The 22,995-nt window shown below is 55.7% G+C and overlaps 1 protein-coding gene across 1 annotated transcript in view; it reads left to right on the plus strand.

The window, feature by feature from the left end:
- Window positions 1–22,995, plus strand: part of LDLRAD3 (low density lipoprotein receptor class A domain containing 3) — a 117,218-nt gene that overhangs the window by 64,705 nt on the left and 29,518 nt on the right. Inside the window, 1 exon segment of the mRNA XM_068166824.1 lies at window positions 2,633–2,767. Within this exon segment, the coding sequence (XP_068022925.1) occupies window positions 2,633–2,767 (135 nt within the window).

Genomic DNA, 22,995 nt, shown 5'->3' on the forward strand with positions numbered 1-22,995 from the left:
AGACATGGCTCTGTGGAGCTGGAGGAGCTGGGTCTGTGTTTGTCACACAGGTTGTGTGCTTTAAAGGTTGATGGTGTGTTTTAAAGACTCTTTAAAGGCAGACCTTCCTTTAAGGAATGAAAATCAGGGAGGCAGTTGGTGTTTGGGAGCTGTAATCCCCTTTGTTAGTGTGGCAGAGGAGCACTTTGAAGCAGCCAAGGCATCTCAGCAGCTCCTTTTGAAGGTCCCCGAGTGGAAAGCTGGGTTCTGGTTCAGTCGCCTCATTAACAACGCTGGCAGGAGCTCACAGCACAGTGCCAGAAGTGATGAAGGGACAAAGAGACTGATTGGTGAGGAGATACTAGAAACTGCTGAATTATGCACCTCTCAGCTGAACAAGGGCTCTCTTGGAAGGTGTGCTGCACTGGGAGGGTGCAAACATTGCTCAGGGAAGGATTACCCAAAGCAGCGTGGCCAGCAGATGGAGAGAGGGGATCCTGGCCCTCTGTCTGAGAGGCCTCACCTGCACTGCTGCGTCCAGCTCTGGACAGGAAGGACAGGGGACCTGATGGAGAGGCTCCAGAGGAGGCCACCAAGATGAACAGGGGGCTGGAGCAGCTCTGCCAGGAGGCCAGGCTGAGGGAGCTGGGGGTGTTCAGCCTGGAGAAGAGAAGGCTCCAGGCAGCCCTAAGAGCAGCCTGCCAGGACCTGAAGGGGGCTCCAAGAAGGCTGCAGAGGGACTGTTGGCAAAGGCCTGCAGGGACAGGAGCAGGGGCAATGGTTTGGAATGAGAGCAGAGCAGATTGAGATTGGATGTGAGCAACAAGTTCTGCCCCAGGAGGCTGCTGGGACACTGCAGGAGGTTGCCCAAGGAGGTGGTTGAGGCCCCATGCCTGGAGCTCTCCAAGGTGAGGCTGGAGAAGGCTGTGAGCAGCCTGCTGTAGTGGAGGATGTCCCTGCTGAGTGCAGGGGGTTGGGCTGGATGCCCTTTGGAGCTCCCTTCCAACCCAAACCCCTCTAGGGTTCTGTGATCTTTCAGCATATTTACTGCTGGGTTCAGGGTGAGAAGACCTCTGCAGCTCAATGAGTCTGCTGGAGACCTGTGCTGCCTTTGCTCTGTGTGCACTGTGCCTTCTGTGGCAGGATTGGCTGGGTGCATGCAGTGCCCCTGGGTGTGCATTTCACCCTTACCAAGGAGTTAAGCTCAACCACTAAGGAGCTGAGAAATGCCAGCACAGCCATGGGAGCAGTTCAGAAGAGTGAGTGGGGTGGGGAAGGTGGGGGGAGGGGGAAAGAGAGAAGAAGAGGTAAAATCAATCACTGCCTGGCAGTTCTCAGCTGAGGTTGTTGGCTTAGAAGGGGAAATTTCAGCTCAGCTGAGTTTCCTGTAAGTGGGGAGCACCAGGCAGCATTGGTGGCAGGCAGTGCTCCCTTCCATATGCCTCCAGCATCAGCAAATGCTCAGCACCCAGCAGTCATCCTGGCAGGGACTCATGCAAGTGAACAGAAGGCTTTCACAACTGTGGGTGGACTGAGTCCCTGCTAATGGTGATGGATCTTGCAGGCATTAGGAGCTTCATGTCTCCCTGTTTAGAGAGACAGGGTGGGTTTGGTTGCCAAGCAGGCTCAGGAATGCTGACCAGCAGCTGAGTTGTGACCTGCTGCTCATTGCCTAAGGGCTGTTTCCCTGCCTGGGTGAGAGAAGTGCTGTTCAACATCTTCATCAGTAACATTGATGAGGGGACAGAGAGTCTGCTCAGCAGGTTTGCTGATGATCCCAAACTGGGAGGCTTGGCTGAGACAGCTGAGGCTGTGCAGCCATTCAGAGAGACTTGGACAGGCTGAGAGCTGGGCAGAGAGGAACCTCATGAGGGTCAACAAGGATGAGAGCAGAGTCCTGCACCTGGGGAGGAAGAATAAACTGCAGCAGGACAGGCTGGGAGGGGATCTGCTGGAGAGCAGCCCCCTGGAGAAGGACCTGGGAGTGCTGGGGGGCAGCAAGTTCTGCATGGGACAGCAATGTGCCCTGGGGGCCAAGAAGGCCAAGGGGATCCTGGGCTGCATTCAGAGGACTGTGGCCAGCAGAGCCAGGGAGGTTCTGCTCCCCCTCTGCTGTGCCCTGGGGAGACCTCACCTGGAATATTGCATCCAGTTCTGGGCTGCCCAGTTCAAGAGGGACAGGGATCTGCTGGAGAGAGTCCAAGGGAGGCTCCAAGGCTGCTGAAGGGACTGCAGCACTGCCTGGGGAGGAGAGGCTGAGAGCCCTGGGGCTGTTGAGTCTGCAGAGGAGAAGGCTGAGAGGGATCTGATCAATGTCTATCAATAGCTGAGGGCTGGGGGTCAGGAGGGAGGGGACAGGGACAGGCTCTGCTCACTGTGCCCTGGGATAGGACAAGGGGCAATGGCTATAAACTCCAGCCCAGGAGGTTCCAGCTCAGCACGAGGAGGAACTTCTTCCCTGTGAGGGTCCCAGAGCCCTGGAGCAGGCTGCCCAGAGAGGTTGTGGAGTCTCCTTCCCTGGAGCCTTCCCAGCCCTGTCTGGATGTGTTCCTGTGTGACCTGTGCTGGATTCTCTGCTCCTGCTCTGGCAGGGGTCTTGGACTCATCCTCAAAAGTCCCTTCCAACCCCTAACCTCTGCCTTTCTCTCTGCAGCAGCAAACCCCTTGCTGTGCTCCACTGCCCGCTTCCACTGCAGGAATGGTCTCTGCATTGACAAGAGCTTCGTCTGCGACAGCCAGAACAACTGCCAGGACAACAGCGACGAGGAGAGCTGCGACAGCCCCCCAGGTAGGACAGGGCCCCTGCCCTCCTCACACACCCAGCAGCCTCAGGAGCAAGTCTGACTGCTTGTGTTGGCTTGCTGGGTGCTGGCTGGAGCTGGGTGCTGGTTGGAGCTGTAACTGAAGTCTAAAAGCCCCAGTGGCAGCAGATTGAGATTCTTCCCCTTCCCTTTCATGGTAAAGGAAACCAAAGAGCAGGTAGGGAAAAGGAGAGGAAAATTAATGAAAGAAATGCTCTGGAATCAATTTGGAAGTACAAGATAATAGAATAGAACAGGATTAACCAGGGTGGAAAAGACCTCAGAGAACATCCAGTCCAACCTATCCCCCAGCACCATCTGATCAACTAAACCATGGCACCAAGTGCCTCAGCCAGGCTCCTTTTAAACACTTCCAGGGATGGGGACTCCACCACCTCCCTGGGCAGCACATCCCAATGGCCAGACTCTCTTGCTGGGAAGAACTTCTTCCTCCCCTCCAGCCTAAACCTCCCCTGGCACAGCTTGAGACTGTGTCCCTTTGTTCTGGTGCTGGGTGCCTGGGAGAAGAGACCAACCCCCACCTGGCTACAGCCTCCCTTCAGGGAGTTGGAGAGAGCAATGAGGTCTCCCCTGAGCCTCCTCTTCTGCAGGCTAAGCAACCCCAGCTCCCTCAGCCTCTCCTCACAGGGCTGTGCTCCAGACCCCTCCCCAGCCTTGTTGCCCTTCTCTGGACACCTTCAAGTCTCTCAATGTCCTTCTGAAACTGAGGAGCCCAGAACTGGACACAGGACTCAAGGTGTGGCCTAACCAGTGCTGAGCACAGGGCAGAATGACCTCCCTGCTCCTGCTGGCCACACTGCCACTGGCTTTGTTGGCCCCCTGGGCACACTGCTGCCTCATGTTCAGCCTACTGTAATTTTTTAACATAGTTTTTTTTAACAAAAAGAAAGGTGATTATTTAATCAAACCTTCACACAGCAGCAGCAGGTTAGGTTTACAAAGGTAAAGGAGAAGGATAGATAGGAAAACATACAAAACCAAGCCCAGATGGCCTTGTATTACCTGGATGCAAGTGGATTCAGTTCCTTAGAAGAGCCTGGATGCAGCTTGGACAGTCTCACAGTATCACTAAGGTTGGAAGAGACCTCAAAGATCATCGAGTCCAACCTGAGGTAGGCCACCACCATGTGGGCAAATGCAGGAGGCAGCAGCAGCAGATCAACTCTCTCTTGAGCAGGTGATGCAGGGCAAAGAGAGAGCAGTAAAAGAGCAAGTGCCAGGTGCTGGACTTCAGTCAGAACAACCCCAGGCAGTGCTACAGGCTGGGGTCAGAGTGGCTGAGAGCAGCCAGGCAGAGAGGGACCTGGGGGTGCTGATTGACAGCTGCCTGAACATGAGCCAGCAGTGTGCCCAGGGGGCCAAGAGGGCCAAGGGCATCCTGGACTGCATCAGGAAGAGTGTGGCCAGCAGGAGCAGGGAGGTCATTGTGCCCTGTGCTCAGCACTGGTTAGGCCACACCTTGAGTCCTGTGTCCAGTTCTGGGCCCCTCAGGTTAGGAAAGATGTTGAGCTGCTGGAAGGTGTGCAGAGAAGGGCAACAAAGCTGGGGAGGATTCTGGAGCACAGCCCTGTGAGGAGAGGCTGAGGGAGCTGGGGTTGCTTGGCCTGGAGAAGAGGAGGCTCAGGGGAGACCTTCTTGCTCTCTTTGACTCCCTGCAGGGAGGTTGTAGCCAGGTGGGGGTTGGTCTCTTCTCCCAGGCACCCAGCATCAGAACAAGAGGACACAATCTCAAGCTGTGCCAGGGGAGGTTCAGGCTGGAGCTGAGGAGAAAGTTCTTCCCAGCAAGAGAGATTGCCCATTGGAATGTGCTGCCCAGGGAGGTGGTGGAGTCCCCATCCCTGGAGGTGTTCAAGAGGGGATTGGATGTGGCACTTGGAGCCATGGTTTGTTTGTCAGGAGGTGCTGGGTGAGAGGTTGGACTGGATGAGCTCTGAGGTCTTTTCCAACCTGATTGATTCTATGGTTCTGTGTCTGCGTCTGCCCTTTGGACAGGCTTGCTGGGCAGGATGGGGGGGAGTGGAATAGACTACCTCTGACCCAGGGGACTGCTCCTCCTGCGAGGAGGTTCTCTCACTCTACCCACCTGGATCAAGTTTGGTTTGTGCACCTGGGGCCTGGGTTCTTTGAGCCTCCATGGAGGATGGGTGTAACCCAGCACAGGCTGGGCCTCCCTCAGCCTGCAGACAAGGAGGGTGAAGCATGGGGAGTGTGAATGCATTGCCCACTGTGCTGAGCAGACAGCTGTGCTGTGCAGGGCAGGGAACATGCCTCACTGACTGAATGCCTTCCCCAAGAGAGAGATTGGACCTGGAGGGTCAATAGTAAACCTGCTTCAGCAGCCTGTCTGGCTTCCAGTCAAGTAAATCCATGTGGAGCCAAGGATGAGGAGGAGAACAACATTTTGTGTTTGGCAGTTGCTCCTCATTGAGTCCTGTGAAAGGGCTCAGGACAAAATCCCTGACTTGTTTTTTCTTGTTGACTTCTGCTGGAAGTCTGCCTGCAGTGCTCCTCAGCTTGCTTTTCTGTTCTCAGTGCCATGGTGCTTTAAAAAGCCTGAGCCACCTGAGCTTAGCCCCTTCTGTGTGGTGGGCATCACCTGCTGGAGCTGCCTGAGAGACTACTGAGAGGTCTGAGTAGGCAGAGGCACAGCAGGATGCTGCTGGCATGAACAGACAGGATCAGGCTGGTTGGTGACTCAGGGCTTGGGAGGGCTGGAAAACAACCTGCAGACCACTTGCCATGTGTGCTGGGCCTGATTTCTCCAGGTTGAGGGAGGCTGTCCAGCCTGTGTGGCTGAGAACTGGCAAAGCCAAGGCAACCTTGAGTCCTCATGTCTCAGGTAGGTCAAAAAGAGTTGCTGGAGGGAGAGGCAGGGAGTCTGCTTGTGGCATCTGTGTCAAGGACTTGCATTTCTTCTGGCTTACTAGTCAGGAGGTGTTGGGTGACAGGTTGGACCTGATGATCTTTGAGGTCTCTTCCAGCCTTATTGATTCTGTGCTTCTAAAAAGTAGGGGTGGGGGCTGTTTGCAGGGGAGATGCCATGTGCTTGGGCCTAGGAGAGGAAGCTGCTGGAGAAGAACAGAGGAGACATGAGGAAGAAATCCTTGACACAGAGAGGGCAGGGAGACACTGGAACAGGCTGCCCATGGAGGTCATGGATGGCCCCTCCCTGGAGGTGTTCAAGACCAGGCTGGATGAGGCCTTGAGCAACCTGGGCTGGTGGGAGGTCCATTTGTCTATCAGCAGCTCTGCTTCCCTATCTTTGAGATCTCACATGACTCACACAGGGTTTCTTGTCAGTTCAGTGCAAGCTGGCTGAGGCTTCCACATCTCCAGCAGCCTTAATAGCTTCCCAGACCTGACTTGTTCAAAATGCTGTTCAGACATGGCCTGCTTAATCCTTCCAACGTTTCCCTCAGGTATTTAGCATATCTAAGTAGTGTTGCAGAGGTGAACAAAGAACTCATAGCACTTCATTTATTGCTGAACATTGCTGCAGAGGGCTTTGAGCTGGATGGGGGGAGGGTGAGACTGGAGACAAGGAAGGCGGTGAGGGTAGAGAGACACTGGCACAGGTCGCCCAGGGAGGGCTTGTGGGTGCCCCCTGCCTGGAGGTGTTCAGGGCCAGGGTGGATGAGGCCTTGAGCAACCTGGGCTGGTGTGAGGTGTCCCTGCCCATGGCAGGGGGTTGGAACTGGGTGAGCTTTAAGGTCTCTTCCAACCCAACCCGTTCTGTGACGAGAGAGAAAGCAGGGTGTGAAGGAAGGAGAAATTGGGGAAGCTGAAGGAGAACTATTTTAATATATAGCTGCAGTGATGATTTGGTCCTTTGTGGAAGAGAACATGATTGTGAGCTTAACAGGACAAGAAAGGCTCTTGACAGCTCTGAGGGGGGAGAGGGAAAGCACAGCACAGCAATGCCACCAGAGCAGAGCTGTTGGCAGTGTGATCTCTCACTCTCCTGTGCCACTCTGCTGCCAAGCTCAGGAGCTTTGGCTCCACAGGGAAGGGCTGAAAGGGTCACCCTGCTGAATTGTCTAGGAATACATAGAATAAACCAGGTTGGAAGAGACCTTCAAGATCACCGTGTCCAACCCATCAACCAATCCAACACCACCTAATCAACTAACTCATGGCACCAAGCACCCCATCAAGTCTCCTCCTGAACACCTCCAATGATAGTGACTCCACCACCTCCCCAGGCAGCCCATTCCAATGGGCAATCACTCTCTCTGTGTAGAACTTCTTCCTAACCTCCAGTCTATACCTCCCCTGGCACAGCTTGAGACTGTGTCCTCTTGTTCTGGTGCTGGCTGCCTGGGAGAAGAGACCAACCCCCACCTGGCTACAACCTCCCTGCAGGGAGTTGGAGAGAGCAAGAAGGTCTCCCCTGGGCCTCCTCTTCTGCAGGCTAAGCAACCCCAGCTCCCTCAGCCTCTCCTCACAGGGCTGTGCTCCAGACCCCTCCCCAGCTTTGTTGCCCTTCTCTGGACACTTTCCAGCAGCTCAACCTCCTTCCTAAACTGAGGGGCCCAGAACTGGACACAGGACTCAAGGTGTGGCCTAACCAGTGCAGTGTCCAGGGGCACAATGACCTCCCTGCTCCTGCTGGCCACACTGTTCCTGATGCAGGCCAGGATGCCATTGGCCCTCCTGGCTGCCTGGGCACACTGCTGGCTCCTGTTCAGCCTACCATCAACCAGCACCCCCAGGTCCCTCTCTGCCTGGCTGCTGTCAGCCACTCTGACCCCAGCCTGTAGCACTGCCTGGGGTTGCTGTGGCCAATGTGCAGCACCTGGCACTTGGATGCGTTCAATCTCCTGCCCTTGGCCTCTGCCCATCTGTCCAGCCTGGCAAGGTCCCTCTGCAGAGCCTCTCTACCCTCCAGCAGATCAACTCCTGCCCCCAGCTTGCTGTCAGCTGCACATTTACTGATGCTGGACTCCATCCCCTCCTCCACATCATCAATGAAGATGTTAAAGAGCACAGGGCCCAGCACTGATCCCTGGGGCACACCACTGGTGCCTGGCTGCCAGCTGGCTGTGGCACCATTCACCACCACTCTCTGGGCTCAGCCTCCAGCCAGTTCCTAACCCAGCTCAGAGTGCTGCTGTCCCAGCCAGGGGCTGACAGCTTGGCCAGCAGTTTGCTGTGGGGGATGGTGTCCAAGGCCTTGCTGAGGTCCAGGCAGACCACATCCACAGCCTGCCCCACATCCACCAGGCAGTCACCTGGGCATAGAAGGAGGAGGACCAAAGATCTACTCCTGTCAGAGCCTTGGAGAGGGAGGTGTGCCTGCCCCTGCCCCCTGGGTAGCCCCTGGGCTGCTCGGTGGGCTCCCCGGGGCCGGTGCTGGCACGGGGTCTGGGGGGGTGTTGGTGGTGCCTTGCTTTTCAGGGGCTTGGCTCCCAAAGCTTAAAGCAGCAGTGTTCTCTTGCAGAGCTGTGCTGGCTGCTTCCTCCCCAGACTCGTTGGCTGGCTGGCCTCCAGGCTGGTTGTTGTCATGACAATCTGCTGCTGGAAGGGCCTGTCAGGCTCCGGGGGGGAGAGGGCTGGGCTGGGGGGAGCTGTCACTTCTGCCTTTGTCTTGGGGCCTTCTGGAAAAGTCAGATCAGGAAGAGGGTTAGGCAAAGGAACTCTGGCTCATGCTCTACGAGCCCCAGACAAGGACAAAGGAGCTCTCTCTAATCAGGGTTGGTTTGGGGGCCTTTGCATTAAAAAGAGCCCCAAACCAAAGCAAGAGAGCAAGGAGAGGGTTGGGCAGCAGAGGTGCCCAAGGGGAAAGGCAGCTGTGGGCAGCAAGCCTGCTTTGCACTCTGGCAGCTCACAGCCTTCCTGCTGCCTGTAAGTGCACACTGCTGTGTAGCTCACAGAGAGGATTAAACAGCCTCATGTGCTCAGCTTCCCATGGGAATGGGAATGACCATTCCCTCTGGAGTTTGCAGAGCTGGGGATCTCTGTCCTGCCTCCTAAACACACCAGCTCCTTTGTGTTCCTGGGGAAGTAGAGGCTCCCCTGGACAGTCTTTCATTCCTCACATTCCTTCCTGGAGCAGATCTAATTACTGTAATGAAAATGAGCTCTGTGTTAAGGCAGTACCCAAGAATGCTGGTGGTGGACCAGGAGGGGCTGGGGACTGACCTGTTGGAGGGCAGTTCTGGGAGAAGGCCCTGGGGGTCCTGGTGGACAGAAGGATGCCCACGAGGCAGCCATGGGCACTTGTGGCCATGAAGGCCAATACCATCCCAGGATGAATTGGAAGGGCTGTGGTGAGCAGGGCCAGAGAGGTTCTCCCACTCCCCTGCCCTGGTCAGGCCTCATCTGGAGTACTGTGTCCAGTTCTGGGCCCCTCAGGTCAAGAAGGACCTCAGGGAACTGCTTGAGAGAGCCCAGCCCAGAGGCACTAAGCTGCTGCAGGCAGTGGAACATCTCCCTGTGAGCACAGGCTGAGGGAGCTGGGAGCAGAGGAGCCTGAGGGCTGCCCTCAGTGCTGGGGATCAAGATGTGCAGGGCAGTGCTGGAGGCCAGAGCCAGGCTCTGCTCAGGGATGGCCAAGGGCAGCACAAGGGGCACTGGGGGCAAGCTGGAGCAGAGGAGGTGCCAGGGGAACAGAAGGGAAACCTTTGTGGCTGTGAGGGTGCTGGAGCCTGGAGCAGGCTGCCCAGAGAGGCTGTGGAGTCTCCTGCTCTGGAGCCTTTCCAACCCCCCCTGGCTGCGTTCCTGTGTGAGCTGCCCTGGGTGCTCTGCTCTGGCAGGGGGCTTGGACTGGGTGATCTCTGGAGGTGCCTCCCAGCCCCTAATACTCTGTGAGTCTGTGATTAATTAGAAGTGTGTCTAGTTAGGGACAGAGCTGAGCACCTCTGCAGGGTACTCTCAAATCAAGACAGAGGTTTTCTCCCCCCAGGCTGTGTTCCTACCCAGTGTGGTAGCTGTAGTTCAGTGTATTCCACTGCAGTCTGATTGCCCTTGCCTGCTATTTTCCTGCCTAAACCTGTGGTGATTGAGCAACCACTCAGCTTCTGAAGCACTCTATGGTAGTGTCATTATCTCCATTTAACAGAAGGGGAATAAGGGGCATTGCATTGGCTAAATGAGGTGCTCCCAGAAGGGAGACATCCTGGCTAGCAGGAGCAGGACTTCATCTCCTGGCTTGGAGAGCAGCACTCTGAGCTGGAGGCTGAGTCCAGAGAGTGGTGGTGAATGGTGCCACAGCCAGCTGGCAGCCAGGCACCAGTGGTGTGCCCCAGGGAGCAGTGCTGGGCCCTGTGCTCTTTAACATCTTCATTGATGATCTGGAGGAGGGCATGGAGTCCAGCATCAGTAAATGTGCAGCTGACAGCAAGCTGGGGGCAGGAGTTGATCTGCTGGAGGGTAGAGAGGCTCTGCAGAGGGACCTTGCCAGGCTGGACAGATGGGCAGAGGCCAAGGGCAGGAGATTGAACACATCCAAGTGCCAGGTGCTGCACATTGGCCACAACAACCCCAGGCAGTGCTACAGGCTGGGGTCAGAGTGGCTGAGAGCAGCCAGGCAGAGAGGGACCTGGGGGTGCTGGTTGATGGTAGGCTGAACATGAGCCTGCAGTGTGCCCAGGCAGCCAGGAGGGCCAATGGCATCCTGGCCTGGATCAGGAACAGTGTGGCCAGCAGGAGCAGGGAGGTCATTCTGCCCCTGTACACAGCACTGGTTAGGCCACACCTTGAGTCCTGTGTCCAGTTCTGGGCCCCTCAGTTTAGGAAGGAGGTTGAGATGCTGGAAGGTGTCCAGAGAAGGGCAAGAAAGCTGGGGAGGGGTCTGGAGCACAGCCCTGTGAGGAGAGGCTGAGGGAGCTGGGGTTGCTTAGCCTGGAGAAGAGGAGGCTCAGGAGAGACCTCATTGCTCTCTACAACTACCTAAGGGGAGGTTGTAGCCAGGTGGGGGTTGGTCTCTTCTCCCAGGCACCCAGCACCAGAACAAGAGGACACAGTCTCAAGCAGTGCCAGGGGAGGTTCAGGCTGGACGTGAGGAGAGAGTTCTTTCCAGCAAGAGAGACTGGCCATTGGGATGTGCTGCCCAGGGAGGTGGTGGAGTCCCCATCCCTGGAGGTGTTTAGGAAGAGCCTGGCTGAGGCACTTGGTGCCATGATTTAGTTGATCAGATGGTGTTGGGTGACAGGTTGGACTGGATGATCTCAAAGGTCTGTTCCAACCTGGTTTGTTCTATTCTACTCTGCTCTGCTCTGCTCTGCTCTATTCATCTCTGCTTGTCTGCTGCAGGGAGATGTCCTGTGAGCTAGTGCTGGCAAACTGTTTTGAGCTGCTCTGATAACATGTGGAGTAGAAGTGTTAATTATTGATTGGTGCTTTGCTCTGCTCCTGCTCTGGAGTATACTGACAAGCTTTTTAAATTAACACTTCCCTCTGCTCCTCCCTGACCTTCACAGGGCCCCCTCTGTTCTGCTTGTCCTTACTGGAATGCTCCTCTAGCATTTCAGTTCGGTTTGTGTCAGGCACTCCTCCATGCATGAAGATCCTTTCCATCCAGAAGAGTCACTCTGCAGCCTAGGAAGAGAATCACAGTCACAGAATGGTTTGGGATGGAAGGGACCTCGAAAGGGCATCCAGTCCAACCCCCTGCACTCAGCAGGGACATCCTCCCCCCAGACTCTGAGGGCTTTGCCTGGAGTCTCTGGAGGGGCTGTGAGGCTGCTGTGCACACAGCCTGTGTGAACACCACTGTTAGGAGGACACCAACAAAGAAACTGCTGCCCAGGGCCAAGCCCCTTGGACAACACCAGCTGCTTCTTCCTGAATCTTAACTAATAACAGAGAACATTTTCTCCTGCCCCTGTAATAAACTCAGCTGAGAGAACCTCAGTGCTGCCTCTGAGCCTTCCTTCCTGCTCTGGCTCTTGCCAGGGAGTTACAGCCTAAAGGTCCTCTTTCTATAGCCAGAGAACCATAGAATGGTTTGGGCTGGAAGGGATCCCCAAAGGGCATCCAGTCCAACCCCCAGCACTCAGCAGGGACAGCCTCCACTACAGCAGGTTGCTCACAGCCTTGCCCTATTCCCCTTGGATATCTCCAGGGATGGGGCCTCAACCACCTCCCTGGGCAACCTGTGGCAGTGTCCCAGCAGCCTCCTGGTACAGAACTTGTTGCTCACATCCAGTCTCCATCTGCTCTGCTCTCATTGCCCCTGGGCCTGTCCCTGCAGGCCTTTGCAAACAGTCCCATAACACTTTTTTTGCTCTCCCTGTACTGATCATTCACAACAGCTGCTGCTGGGGCCTGCCTGTGCCTGGGAGGATTTCCTGCTCTGGACAGGAATCCCCCCCAATGGAAAGGAGCTCCTGCTGCTTCATGTTTCTCAGCAGCCATGGAAATTTGTTCAGCTCTAGGCCTGGGTTTAATTTATTCTCTTAATGTGCCTTCCCAGTGCCTCTTCACAGTCTCACAGTATCACCAAGGTTGGAAAAGACCTCAAAGATCACCAAGTCCAACCTGTCACCACAGACCTCATGACTGGACCATGGCACCAAGTGCCACATCCAATCCCCTCTTGAACACCTCCAGGGATGGGGACTATAGCATCCTGGCCTGCATCAGGAACAGTGTGGCCAGCAGGAGCAGGGAGGTCATAGTGCCCCTGTACACTGCTTTGTTTAGGCCACACCTTGAGTCCTGTGTCCAGTTCTTTGCCCCTCAGTTTAAGAAGGACATCGAAACACTTGAATGTGTCCAGAGAAGGGCAACAAAGCTGGGGAGGGGTCTGGAGCACAGCCCTGTGAGGAGAGGCTGAGGGAGCTGGGGTTGCTTAGCCTGGAGAAGAGGAGGCTCAGGGGAGACCTCATTGCTCTCTACAACTCCCTGAAGGGAGGTTGTAGCCAGGTGGGGGTTGGCCTCTTCTCCCAGGCAGCCAGCACCAGAACAAGAGGACACAGTCTCAAGCTGTGCCAGGGGAGGTTTAGACTCGAGGTGAGGAGAAAGTTCTTCACCGAGCGAGTCATTCGGCATTGGGATGTGCTGCCCAGGGAGGTGGTTGAGTCATCGACCCTGGAGGTGTTCAAGAGGGGATTGGATGTGGCACTTGGTGCCATGGTCTGGTCATGGGGTCTGTGTTGATAGGTTGGACTCGATGATCCTCGAGGTCCTTTCCAACCTAAGTGATACTGTGTGATACTGTGATACTCCACCACCTCCCTGGACAGCACATCCCAATGACCAATGACTCCCTCAGTGAACAACTTTCTCTTCACCTCCAGCCTAAACCTCCCCTGGCACAGCTTGAGACTCTCTCCTCTTGTTCTGGTGCTGGGTGCCTGGGAGAAGAGACCAACCCCCACCTGGCTACAACCTCCCTTCAGGGAGTTGTAGAGAGCAAGAAGGTCTCCCCTGAGCCTCCTCTTCTGCAGGCTAAGCAACCCCAGCTCCCTCAGCCTCTCCTCACAGGGCTGTGCTCCAGACCCCTCCCCAGCTTTGTTGCCCTTCTCTGGACACCTTCCAGCAAGTCAACCTCCTTCCTAAACTGAGGGGCCCAGAACTGGACACAGGACTCAAGGTGTGGCCTAACCAATGCTGAGCACAGGGCACAATGACCTCCCTGCTCCTGCTGGCCACACTGTTCCTGATGCAGGCCAGGATGCCATTGGCCTTCTTGGCCCCCTGGGCACACTGCTGGCTCATGTTTAGGCAGCTGTCAATCAGCACCCCCAGGTCCCTCTCCGTTTGTCTTCCTTTAGTCTCTCCTGCATTCTGTGCTTTGGAAAGCTTGAACACCAACACAAGCATGCTGGATGGTTTAAGCTAAACTCATTTGCCTTTCCTGGCCCTTTCTTCTTTCCTGCCAAGTTTGCTAAATACCTTCATTAGCTTTAGCTCTGTTGCCTAGGAAAGGGAGTTTGTTGCTGTGAGCCTCTATTCACTCAGCTGCTGAGAGGCTGCCTATTGGCTTTACTCATGCTCCTACAGCTCCAGCTCTGCACTTGTTAGTAAACTTCACAACTGAGCTCATTTCTACACCAGGTGATTTGCACAGGTCCTGAACTTGATTCCTGCTTTGTGTTTCTACTGTCTGTGTGATGACCACAGAGGGGTTTGGGTTGGAAGAGATCTCCAGAGGTCATCCAGTCCAACCCCCTGCACTCAGCAGGGACATCCTCCACTACAGCAGGTTGCTCACAGCCTTCTCCAGCCTAACCTTCAACATCCCCAGGCATGAGGCCTCAACCACCTCCCTGGGCAACCCCTTGCAGTGTCCCAGCAGCCTCCTGGGGCAGAACTTGTTGCTCACATCCATTCTAAATCTGCTCTGCTCTCATTCCAAACCATTGCCCCTGGTCCTGTCCCTGCAGGCCTTTGCCAACAGTTCCTCTACAGCCTTCTTGGAGCCCCCTTCAGGTCCTGGCAGGCTGCTCTTAGGGCTGCCTGGAGCCTTCTCTTCTCCAGGCTGAACACCCCCAGCTCCCTCAACCTGCTCTGCTCTGGAGACAGCCTGAGAGAGTTGGGGTTGTGCAGGCTAGAGAGGAGAAGGCTCCCAGGAGACCTCATTGTGGCCTTCCAGGATCTGCAGGGGGCTCCAAGAAAGCTGGGGAGGGACTTGTGAGGGTGTCAGGGAGGGATAGGACTGGGGGGGATGGACAAAACTAGAAGTGGGGAGATTGAGATTGGATGTGAGGAAGAAGTTGTTGCCCATGAGGGTGGTGAGAGCCTGGCACAGGTTGCCCAGGGAGGTGGTGGAAGCCTCCTGCCTGGAGGTGTTTGCAGCCAGGCTGGAGGTGGCTGTGAGCAACCTGCTGTGGTGTGAGGTGTCCCTGCCCATGGCAGGGGGTTGGGGCTGGCTGAGCCTTGAGCTCCCTACCAACCCTGACAATTCTGTGATTCTAAGTGCCATGTTTGGGGTTTTTCTCACCTGTGCAGAACTGCAATCCCAGCTCCTGGCAGTTGTGTGCAGACCTTTGAACCTTCAATCTGTGGCACTTGTGCCCAATTAGCTGTTCCAGAAGTGTTGGTGATGTGACTGTCTACTGCCTCTGCTTCAGCAGCAAGAGTTAGGGAGTCATGCTGGAGGAAGAAAAGCCCCTTCTTCCAGCACTGATTAAACTCTCCTGAGTAAAAAGCAGGTTCTTTCAAGTGTCACAGTCTCACAGTCTGACAGTATCACCAAGGTTGGAAGAGACCTCGAGGATCATCAAGTCCAACCTGTCACCACAGACCTCATGACCAGACCATGGCACCAAGTGCCACATCCAATCCCCTCTTGAACACCTCCAGGGATGGGGACTCCACCACCTCCCTGGGCAGCACATCCCAATGACAAATGACTCTCTCAGTGAACAACTTTCTCCTCCCCTCCAGCCTGAACCTCCCCTGGCACAGCTTGAGACTGTGTCCTCTTGTTCTGGTGCTGGCTGCCTGGGAGAAGAGACCAACCCCCACCTGGCTACAACCTCCCTTCAAGGGGCTGTAGATGGTGACCTAACCACTTCTGTTGCAGTGCTTGGTCAGGTAGGAGTGACAGAGAAGGAGCTGGCTGATCTCTCTGCACCGCAGACACTCTTGCTTCAGTGCTGCTGAGCATCAGGATGGTTCCTCCAGCTCCTGCCCACCTTTGTGGCCCCTGGCACTTGGACTTGTTGAATGCCATCCTGTTGGCCTCTGCCCATCTGTCCAGTCGGTCGAGGTCCCTCTGCAGAGCCCTTCTGCCCTCTCACTGACCAACATCTGCTCCCAGCTTGCTGTCATCTGCACATTTGCTGATGACTGACTCAATGCCCTCCTCCAGATCATCAATGGAGATGTTAAAGAGGATGGGGCCCAGCACTGATCCCTGGGGCACACCACTGCACAGAATTTTACCAAGGTGTAGGTGGCTGCAGTACACCACCAGTGCTGGCTGCTGACCTGCATTACCTTCTCATGGCTGTCAGTGCCATTCACTCCTGCAGAAGGCTCCTGGTGCTGGGCCATGGGTACCAGGCCCCAGGTTTTTTTGAGGGAATCCAAATGAGAATCCTGTACTGGTGTTAAGCTTTGACTTGATGGAAGCCAAACTGAGTCCCAGGGAAGGTGGGCAAGTGCCTGTTTCTACAGTTGGGGTGGAAAATCATAGAGTCCTAGAATGGTTTGGGTTGGAAAGGACCTCCAAAGCTCATCCAGTTGAACCCCCTCACTCAGCAGGGACATCCTCCACTAGGGGAGGCTGCTCACAGCCTTCTGCAGCCTCAGCTTGAATTCCTTCAGGGATTGGGGCTTCAACTCCTTCCATGGGCAACCTCAGGTGAAAATTCATCTCGTGTTCTGTATCTGGCTCTGGAGGCCTCCACACAGCAAGGACATGGACCTGATGGAGAGGCTCCAGAGGAGGCCACCAAGATGGTCAGGGGGCTGGAGCAGCTCTGCCAGGAGGCCAGGCTGAGGGAGCTGGGGGTGTTCAGCCTGGAGAAGAGAAGGCTCCAGGCAGCCCTAAGAGCAGCCTGCCAGGACCTGAAGGGGGCTCCAAGAAGGCTGCAGAGGGACTGTTGGCAAAGGCCTGCAGGGACAGGAGCAGGGGCAATGGTTTGGAATGAGAGCAGAGCAGATTGAGATTGGATGTGAGCAACAAGTTCTGCAGCAGGAGGCTGCTGGGACACTGCAGGAGGTTGCCCAGGGAGGGAGTGGAGGCCTCATGCCTGGAGGTGTTCAAGGTGAGGCTGGAGAAGAGACCTCAGTTTAGGAAAGATGTTGAGCTGCTGGAAGGTGTCCAGAGAAGGGCCACAAAGTTTGGGAGGGGTCTGGAGCACAGCCCTGTGAGGAGAGACTGAGGGAGCTGGGGTTGCTTAGCCTGCAGAAGAGGAGGCTCAGGGGAGACCTTCTTGCTGTCTCCAACTCCCTGCAGGGAGGTTGTAGGCAGCCAGGTGGGGGTTGGCCTTCCAACCCAAACCATTCTGTGACTCAGCTGCTTGCACAGTGAGCTCCAGGTCTTTCCTTTCTTGTTGTTTAGCATCTGGGCTGTTCATTTTGTGCAGCAGTGGAACTGAAGAGCAGTTCAGCTGCTCAGGGTGGGAGAACTAGATCCCCTGATCTCATCTTCCTGCGGGTTGGAGTTTGGGGTAGACTTTTTTAACCTCCTTTTGGTCTCTCCCCTTGCAGCTGCCAGGTTGGAAGATGTCAGGCTGCAGCTCCATCCCCAGCTGAAGCAGTTCAGCAGATGTTGGCAATCTGCATCTTTTCACCAGTTCAGCTGTATCTGGGAATAATCTGTGGCCTGAGCTCTGCCAGAGCTTGTGTTGTGTTCCCATTCAGACACGGAGCCCCAGGCAAACCCAACGTGACCAGGTGGCTAAGTGTCTCTGCTCAGATGTTGTGGCAGTGGCATGCAAGATCAATTATGTAATTGACCTCCAGGTGCATGTATTCAGGGCAGACATTCCCCTGGGGCAGGCTTACCAAGGCCTGTGGAAATGTTTGACTGACATCTGCTCAGCAAGACTGCCTGCAGTGACTCCAGGTCAGCCAGATGTCTGTGGCTGCAGGCTTTGCTGGTGCACAGCACTTGACTCCAGGAAGGGAATCAGCCAGGAATGCAGAACTGCCCTCAGCAATGGTTGTAGCCAGGTGGGGGTTGGTAGGATAGGGTAGGATAGGATAGGGTAGGGTAGGGTAGGGTAGGATAGGATAGGGTAGGATAGGTTGGAAAAGACCTTTGAGATCATACAGTCCAACCTCTCACCCAACACCATCTAATCAACTAATCCATGGCACCAAGTGCCTCATCCAGGCTCTTCCTGAACACCTCCAGGGATGGGGACTCCACCACCTCCCTGGGCAGCACATCCCAATGGCCAATCTCTCTTGCTGGGAAGAACTTTCTCGTCACCTCCAGCCTGAACCTCCCCTGGCACAGCTTGAGACTGTGTCCTCTTGTTCTGGTGCTGGGTGCCTGGGAGAAGAGACCAACCCCCACCTGGCTACAACCTCCCTTCAGGGAGTTGGAGAGAGCAATGAGGTCTCCCCTGAGCCTCCTCTTCTCCAGGCTAAGCAACCCCAGCTCCCTCAGCCTCTCCTCACAGGGCTGTGCTCCAGACCCCTCCCCAGCTTTGTTGCCCTTCTCTGGACACCTTCCAGCAGCTCAACATCTTTCCTAAACTGAGGTCTCTTCTCCAGCCTCACCTTGAAGATCTTCAGGGTTGGGGCCTCAACTCCCTCCCTGGGCAACCTCCTGCAGTGTCCCAGCAGCCTCCTGGTGCAGAACTTGTTGCTCACATCCAATCTCAATCTGCTCTGCTCTCATTCCAAACCATTGCCCCTGCTCCTGTCCCTGCAGGCCTTTGCCAACAGTCCCTCTGCAGCCTTCTTGGAGCCCCCTTCAGGTCCTGGCAGGCTGCTCTTAGGGCTGCCTGGAGCCTTCTCTTCTCCAGCCTGAACACCCCCAGCTCCCTCAGCCTGGCCTCCTGGCAGAGCTGCTCCAGCCCCCTGACCATTTTTGACATGTCAGTGAGTACTTAACACAGAACTGGAACAGGGCACAGAACTGGACTCCTACACCCAAACTCTCCTGCTCTTCAGCTTGCTGCCTCCCTTAACTCCCTGTGCCTGCTCTGACATTGGAAGGTACTGAAGCCCCTTTGTGGCCCTGTGCCATCTGAACTCCCCCCCCACTTTCTCTGCAGGTTCTGTTGTTTGCACAGACTCTGTACCACAAACAGAAAACTCATTACTGAGCTTCTCCTTCCCTCTGCATTTGATGTTTAAGGGATTGCAATCTCCCTAATGGCTTTGTCTTCCCCATCCCTCAGCAGTGTGGGGTTTGGGACACAGGGCTGTGCAGCAGATGAGCAGAGGGTGCCTGCTGCTGTGGGAGGGGAGCCTGAGGAGGAGCAGCACTCAGGCTGCAGGCTGGCCTGATGGCTCTCATCACTCCCCAGTTTTCAGCATCCCCTGGTGGTGCTCAGCTTCCCAAGGCAGCCTGCTCACACCCTGGCACATCAGCTGCCAGGAAAGAGCAGCAGAGGGGAGAATGCTGGAGGGCAGCAGCTTAGCTTTGTCCTTCCCAGGCTTACAGGGAGCCAAACGCTCTGCTGAGGCTGAAGCTCAGCTTCCTCTCAAGCCTGGCAAGAAACTCTTCTTTGTGGTAATCCAGTTGCTTACCACAGGTCCTTGCCAGGCTCACAGGATGTTAGGGGTTGGAAGGGACCTCAGGAGATCATCAAGTCCAACCCCCCTGCCAGAGCAGGAGCAGAGAATCCAGCACAGGGCACACAGGAGCACATCCAGTTCTGGGCCCCTCATTTTCACCAAGGACCTCAGGGAGCTGCTTATGAGAGTCCAGCACAGAGCCAGAAAATGGTTAGGGGAGTGGAAGATCTTCCTCAGGAGGAGAGCCTGAGGGAGCTGAGGGCTCTGGAGCTTGCAGAGGAGGAGCCTGAGGGTGAGCTCATTGCTGCTGCTAAAGCTGTGCAGGCTGAGTGCCCAGAGGCTGGAGCCAGGCTCTGCTGGGGGATGCCCAATGCCAGCCCAAGGGGCAGTGGTGGAAGCTGAGGCAGAGGAAGTGCCATGGAAACAGGAGGATTTTCTTTTCCCTGTGAAGGTGCTGGAGCCTTGGAGCAGGCTGCCCAGGGGGGTTGTGGAGTCTCCCTCTCTGGAGATATTCCAACCCCACCTGGATGTGTTCCTGTGTGACCTGCTGTGGGTGCTCCTGCTCTGGCAGGGGGGTTGGACTGGCTGAGCTTTTGAGGTCCCTTCCAGCCCCTAACACTCTGTGATGACATGAGGTCTGGCAGACACAACAGGGTGTTATAGTATCACCTCAGCTGGCAAGTGTCCCCTCCAAAATTCATTTTTCCACACTCTTATTTCTCCTGTAAGATGACTGAGTGCCCCCTCAGCAGGTGTGCAGATGCCCTGAGCTGAGTGATGTGCTTGGGAGGGCTGGAGGACAGGATAGGTGCATCCAGAGGTGGTACCACGAGCAGGGGTCACAGCCTGACACCTTTGCAAGCCATGCAGCCTGTCTGGGGTGGAAACCAAGCCACGTGGAAAACCACTGTGAAATGAGTTAACATTGGAGTAATGGATTTCCCAGGGAGGCCCAGGAATGCTTTTGGTCTGTGCCTTGCTTGCCTGCTCATCAGTAACCCTGGCAGCTTTACATGCAGCAGGGAGAGCACTGAGCCTCTTCCCCTGCTCTGCCATTCAGCAGTTTGCCTGCTTCTCCTCCTCTCCTCTTTCCCTCAAGCAGTTGTATTAAGTTTTTGTTTGTAAAGCAATTAGGTCAAATTTGTGCTTAGCACAGAATGGTTCAGGCTGGAAGGGATCTCAGAGCTCATCCACTCCAACCTCCCAGCCATGCCCAGGGAACCTCTCAACTGGACTCAGCTGTTCAAGGCCTCATCCAACCTGACCTTGAAACACCCCCAGGGAGGAGGCAGCCACAGCCTCCCTGGGCAGCCTGTGCCAGAGTCTCCCCAGCCTCACCCTGAAGAACTTCTTCCTCAGCTCCAGTCTGACCTTGCTCTGCCTCAGCTCCAAACCATTCCCCCTTGGCCTGTCTCCAGACACCCTCATGGAAAGTCCTTCTGCAGCCCTCCTGTAGGATCCCTTTGAGTATTGGAAGGGCAGCTCTAAGGTCCCCTTGGAGCCTTCTCTTCTCCAGGCTGAACACCCCCAGCTCCCTCAGCCTCTCCTCATAGCAGAGCTGCTCCAGCCCCCTGAGCACTTTCATGTCCCTGCTCTGGACCTGCTCCATCAGGTCCAGGTCCTTCCTGTGCTGAGGGCTCCAGCCCTGCACCCAGCACTGCAGGTGAGGTCTCCCCAGAGCAGAGCAAAGTGGCAGAATCTCCTCTCTGGCTCTCTGGCAATGCTGCTTTGGATGCAGCCCAGGCTGCCCTTGGCCTTCTGTGCTGCAAGCTCACACTGCCTGCTCCTGGCCAGCTTCTCATCCCTCGGCACCCCCAAGTCCTTCTCCTCAGGGCTGTTTTCTATCCCCTCCTCCCCCAGCCTGTACTGATAGTGAGGATTGCTCCAGCCCAGGGGCAGAACCCTGCACTCGCTCTTGTTGAACCTCATGAGGTTCACCTGGGTCACCTCCCCAGCTTGTCCAGGTCCCTCTGGATGCCATCCTGTCCCTCTGGGGTATGGACAGCACCACTCAGCTTGGTGTCATCTGCACACTTGCTGATGGTGTCCTCGATCTTACTGAGTCATAGAATCACAGAATGGTCCAGGCTGGAAGGGGGCTCCAAAGCTCATCCAGTCTGCATCATTGATAAAAGTATTGAGCAGCACAGGTCGCACTATGGACCCCTGAGGGACCCCACTGTCACTGCTCTCCAGCTGAACTTCAAGCCATTGAGCACCACCCTCTGGCTGCAACCATCCAGCCGATTCCTTATCCACTGGAGGGTGAATTGAGCCGCCGGAGCCGGAGGAGGGAGGCGCTGAGCTGGGCGGAGCGGAGCGCAGGCTGCCGCCAGCGGCTGGCTGGGAGCCTTCCGGCCGAGCCCTCAGCAGTACCTCGAAGAAAAGCCTCCCCTGGGCTTTGGAATGCTTGTCAACCACGAGCTTTTTTCCTTTGCAGCAGGGTGGAGTGCCGTGCAGTGCCCTCCCCCAAGCTTTGCAGTTGGGGGAGCTGAGTGAGGAGAGAGGGGAGGGATTAAGAACGCAATCAGATGTCTTCAGCTGCTGCCTCTGCAGGGGCTGCAGAGCTGCCTCCCCAGCAGGATTGTCTTACCCTCACAGCACCCACCTGCAACTCCAGTCACAGCACATCCTGCCTCCCTCTCCTCCTGCTGGCTGGAAGGGCCTCCTTCAGCTGTTGCTGTGTTTTCTCTCCTCTCTTCCAAACCCCCTGCCCTTCTGCTTTCACAAGGCAGTGAGAGTGCCAGGGAAAGGAAGGAGCTGCTGCACACCTCTGCCCTTCTCCCACAGAGGATTGAGTCACAGAATCACAGAATGGTCCAGGCTGGAAGGGACCTCCAAAGCTCATCCAGCCCAACCTCCCTGCAGTCAGCAGGGACATCCCCAGCTAGAGCAGGCTGCCCAGGGCCTCGTTGAGCCTTACCTTGAATATCTGCAGGGAAGGAGCCTCAGCCACCTCCCTGGGCAACCTGTTCCAGTGTTCCACCACCCTCATAGTGAAGAACTTGTTCCTAACATCCAATCTAAATCTTCTCTGCGCTACTTTGAAGCCATTGACTCTCATCCTGCCCCTGCAGGTCTTTGCAAACAGTCTCTCTCCATCCTTCCTGTAGCCCCCTGCAGGTACTGGCAGGCTGCTATTAGGTGTCCCTGGAGCTTCCCTCAAGGTGGGGCTCAACAAGGCCCTGGGCAGCCTGATCTAGCTGGGGATGTCCCTGCTGACTTCAGGGAGGTTGGACTGGATGAGCTTTGGAGCTCCCTCCGGCCTGGACCATTCTATGATTCCATCTCAGCTGCTGGGTGAGAGAGCTCTGCCTTGCACTGGGCTGCTTCTGCCTGTGATGTGCCTGTGCTCCCTGCTCATTTAAGCACAACTCCACCCCTTCTGCTTTTTCATGGAGATCTCCTGGACCAGTTGTTGCTGAATCTGGCTAAGGAGCTCCCATGCAAGAAGCTCCTCCTTGCTCTGAAACAGGATCCTGAGCTCACCTTCCAGCTTGTTGCTTGCCCAGCAGTTGGACTATGCTGACTTGAGGCCAGTTCTGTCATTAGGACCTTGTTAAACTAACTGCTCTGTGGTTTCCTCTTGAAACCCTGACCTTGCGGTGGCACTCTGTGGTAGTTCAGCCTGCCCTGATTCCTTTTCCCCTCTGCTGTATCTGCTGCAGGCTGTTTAACTCCCCTAAAGCCTGGTGTGTTTGCATAGGTGCAGCACTGCAGAAGGGCACAGGAGGGCTGCAGCTGCTCTGACTTCATTTGTTTTCATCATTTATTATCATGTTTGGGCTGGTCTTGATCTCTGGAACTCAAAACAATGATCAAATAAGGATTCTCTGTCACTGCTCTTGGCACTAGTGCCTCTCTCCGTGGATGGAAGTGGCCGAGGCTGGGTCTCAGCAGTCCTCATGAATCCATCCTCAGTGCAGCTGCATTCATCTCCCATTCCTGGTGTTGCTGGGCCTCAGTTTCTCAGCTTTTCTTCTGCCCTGCATCATTTGCTTTGATGTTCCAGCCTCAAGTGTACCTTGGGCAACAAAGCTGGGGAGGGGTCTGGAGCACAGCCCTGGGAGGAGAGGCTGAGGGAGCTGGGGTTGCTTAGCCT

Source organism: Melanerpes formicivorus, unplaced genomic scaffold, assembly GCF_026170545.1.
Source record: "Melanerpes formicivorus ecotype bairdi unplaced genomic scaffold, bMelFor1.0.p_v2 SCAF_108, whole genome shotgun sequence".
In the NCBI taxonomy this organism is placed as follows: domain Eukaryota; kingdom Metazoa; phylum Chordata; class Aves; order Piciformes; family Picidae; genus Melanerpes; species Melanerpes formicivorus.